The sequence below is a fragment of the Schistocerca serialis genome, chromosome 2 (assembly GCF_023864345.2).
Source record: "Schistocerca serialis cubense isolate TAMUIC-IGC-003099 chromosome 2, iqSchSeri2.2, whole genome shotgun sequence".
NCBI classification, from domain to species: domain Eukaryota; kingdom Metazoa; phylum Arthropoda; class Insecta; order Orthoptera; family Acrididae; genus Schistocerca; species Schistocerca serialis.
Window position 1 is genome coordinate 231,828,068 of NC_064639.1, and position 4,075 is coordinate 231,832,142.

The window sequence follows — 4,075 nt, forward strand, 5'->3', positions numbered from 1 at the left end:
AAATTGAAGGACTTTACTAATAAAAACAAAGATGGGTCGCGGTAGGTTATAAAATGTTGCTAACATAGTTGTGAGGTGCATGGATCTATTGTTCAGAAGTGCTAACGTGACATTGATTGATAAATGTATCAGCTAAGTGCTGCAGAAATTGAATAGCTTCATTTGAAATTCACCTTAGACGTCAGCAGGCCGTCAAGGAATGAGATTGTGCCAGGCTGTCACGTCAGCAGCTGAGCGGGAATTTGTACACCCACGTTAGCGACATACATACAAACACGACCTGCTATTGATTCGAAATACGTAGTAACGCATTCCTGGTTCTGAGACAGCAGCACAGTTTCCGAATAGCGACGACGTGCTGCAGATATCCAGATGCTAATGCCGAAATTTGACATTAATACTAGCAAGATTTCGTTTAACATTAAGAATTTAACGCCGAACTGGTACTTCACAAGGATATGATGATGAAGTTCCGTGTCGGCTCCCAACCCTTATGGAGATTGTGGTGGGTGTTCGGGCTCGCGCCATTACCTAAAGCAAGTTCATATAAGAACTGCTGCAAAAAGAGGGAGAAAACTTTGTGCAAGAAATTTATGACTGTCTCTGTTTTCTGGTTCCTAGTAATACTTGTCGAGACGTTTGGAAATATTTACTCTAATGTAAAGCTATATCGTACCATTTCAGAGCTCATAACACTCACTTACATCATCACAGATATGCTATCGTCTTTGAAAATACTGTTGACGATGATGATATGCATCGTGACAGGAGCCCAAGAGCTACGGCGATATAGTAAAGAGGTGAAGCATGCTGATGAGCTCATGATACCGAAGAACACAGAAAACGCCAAGATGATGGGAACGTTTGTCTTAGTTGTCCATCTGACAGTTCTTGTTGCCGTGCTCGCCACTGTAGATCAAAACTCGAATGGTTTCTTTGATTACCTGGAAGTCATATTCTCACTGTTCTTCGACTGTATGATGACTCTCCAGTTCGCTGTGCTGGAACTAGAGATGTGGATGAGATTCTGCTCTCTGAATGCCCGTCTGCAAGAAACAGTTCCAGTGCGCCTGACGCCTCTGTCTCGGGAAGCGGCTTCCCAGCTGACGTCCCCAAGCAGACTTCGCCAGCTATTGGAAGCCTACACGTCACTGTGCCGAGGAGCAAAACATCTGCAGAACCACTTTGGAGCACCTGTGGCGGCCAGCGTGGCGCAGTCGGTGTGGTGTTCCACTTGCAGCGCCTACGAAGTGCTACTGATACAGCTGCGGCCTCAGTGGGCCCGGAAGTTGCCACTCAGCCCCTCTGTGTGCAATTCACTAATGTTTCTCGGGTCGCACTGGCTGCGACTCACCACATTGGCGTTGTCTTGTGCGGCGGTGGAGCACGCAGCAGCGACTACTGGCGAACTCCTGTTGTCGGCTTCTGTGACGTCTGAGGGCCGATGTGCTGAACTGGAGAGTTTCTTGCCATTCGTCATACATGGCCCACGACTGCGTTTCTCAGCTGCTGGGTTCTTTACAGTCGACCGTCACCTGCTAGTGTCTGCATTAGCCATTGTTGTAACTTACGTTGTTATCTTGGGACAGCTCACACCTATACAGTGAACAAGTATAAATCTTACTAAACAATGTAGAATCTCTGTGGAAGAAATTTTCGTTATCCCCTTAGAGAGTACACAGGTAGCTTTCAAGCTCTCGTAGATGATGAATAAGTTGTACTTAGCAGCCTTGTAACTTCTACTGCTTACATACACTTACGAGCCAAAACATAATGATCACTGCCCAACTCGAGGTTGTATTCTGCCTGGTGATGCAGTGAGAGAAGTATATGAGCGGAGCAGACACGAATGGGGAATCATTATAGTGATGATAAGTGGGTCAGATAAGGAAATCTCTCGACTTAGGTGACCTTCAGAAAAGCCAGACTGCTGTAGCTCAGTGCCTGGGAGTGAGAATCTCGGAAACGGCGAAGGCGGTCGGCTGCTCGCGTGCTACTGTCGTGGGCGTCTATGGAAAATGATTGAAGGATGCTGAAACCACGAGTATGCGACAAGAAATTGGACGTCCATACCTCATCACACAATATAGGAATCGGAGGCTTGCCCTCTCTCTAACGCAGGATAGGTGACGAATCGTGGCAGGTCTGATGACAGCGCACAGTGCTGGTGCAAGCACATGTGTTTTGAAGCACACCGTCCGATTATACTGGGTATGGGATCATCGAAATTGGACATCATGCCAATGGAATCGTGTTGCCCGGTAGGATGAACCCATTTTATTTGTAACCCAGGCCGATGTTAATGTCCAGATACACCGTCATCCAGGTGAACAGATGCACGAAACATGCAGCACGCCAAGGGCGCAAGCCTGTGTGAGCATAATTATGTTATGGGGGATATTCATCTGGGCTTCCATTGGATCTGCGGTAGTAATCGAAGGCACCATGACAGCTGTTGGCTACATTAACATTATTAGAGACCACCTGTAAGCCCCTTATGCTTGAGGTCCCCTCAATTGCGATGGCATCTTACAGCAGGATAACTGCCTCTGTCAGAGGGCTAGAATCGTACTGGAGTGGTTGAGGAGCGCGACAGTGAACTGACGTTGATATCTTGGCCATCAAATTCGTGATACCTGAATCCGGTGAAACCGAACAGAGACAATATCTGGCGCCAACTTCGAGCCCACAGAGCAGCCACCTGTAAATTACTGGAAGTGTGTGACCTGTGCGTATGCATCTGATGCCACAAAACTATGGAAACGTATCCTAAATCCATCGCACGCGAAATCGCTGCTGCATTGCGTTTCGGAAGAGGACCAACATGATTTAAGTAGGTGCTCATGATGTTTTGGCCCATCAGCGTATGTCATGGCAGTTAGTTTGTGAATGTGTATTTGTGTGTGTGATTTATAGTCGGTTGTACGAGCAGTGTAATGGGTAGACATGTGGACACGACAGAATATCAGATAGGAGCCACCATGGTTGAGCATGGCCATGACCACATCGTCCATAAAGTTTCCTGAGTAGCGGGTGTCACCGTATCGACTGTCCAATATATCTACAAGGAACGGTTTGTATAATTCCTCTTTATCTTCAGTCAGAGTATAAAAGATTCGTTGCATTTGATTACTACCAAGAGGGTGGAATAATCTCAATGACGTAAGCTAATGCAGACATTGGCGTAATTAGTGATCACTGACTCCTTGCTAACAGTGAGAGACAAGACCATGAATACGTATCTCCTTGCTTTTATGGCCTTTGCAATGCAGTGATTCTTTATAGATTATAGGACTTGTATGATAAATTCAGAATAAGTTCAGGTTCTATTATTGATCATGCGATGCACATTTAAGGCTGCTACAGTGGTGGTTAAGGAATAACATCGCCAAATGAACAACGTCGCGATTATCTCGTTGCTCACTCTCACAATAAGCTGCAAAAGTATTTAAAAGTCGATGTTAGGAGAATCGGTCATGATAAAATTGAATAAAATAATCTCTTTGTTGTTCATGTTATTAAGGTAAGAAGTAGAGATCTTAGATTAGATATACGTTTCCTTCCAGTTGATCCATAGTGAGTAGATCCTTCAGCATGTATAACATGTCAGAAGTACGAGAATACACAATAAATATTTGCAAAGAAAAACACATACGAGTTTGCTAATGTACCTTCCACAGATCCCAAGTGGAATGATCGTAATGCAGGTGGAATGCGTCAAACAATTTAAAATCATTATTAATTTATGAAGTAATAAACACTGATTATCATAATTATTTAACACCACTTAATTTAAATGCACACATCATTGCACTGATTTTGTTCAGATGTTTGTACGAAACCTAGAATGTAACTATCTGGTACTAGCCACACGAACAGGAGGAGTGCTAATAAGAGTCATACAGGAAGGTGAGTTTGATTCCTAGATGTCTTTAAAACAATATCCCAACGGTTATTCATAGTTTACACACTTTACAAATGTTTGTGGTATTATTTGAGCGTTGGTAAACAGTGTGAGTCAAGTAAGATGTAACACCCCTTTATTTTGCTAAACGCGGTTTTCGGCAAATGTTAG

At 44.2% G+C, this 4,075-nt stretch overlaps 1 protein-coding gene across 1 annotated transcript; it reads left to right on the forward strand.

Moving 5' to 3' along the window:
* The first annotated feature begins 746 nt into the window (after positions 1-746).
* On the forward strand, positions 747-1,607 carry LOC126455864 (uncharacterized). The gene has a single exon (XM_050091624.1). The coding sequence runs from the start codon at positions 747-749 to the stop codon at positions 1,605-1,607; it is 861 nt and encodes a 286-aa protein (XP_049947581.1).
* The last annotated feature ends 2,468 nt before the right edge of the window (positions 1,608-4,075 follow it).

What these genes read in the sequence shown, in the direction of transcription:
- LOC126455864 (XM_050091624.1), top strand. Translation starts at nt 747, where the DNA reads ATGATGATATGCATCGTGACAGGAGCCCAAGAGCTACGGCGATATAGT.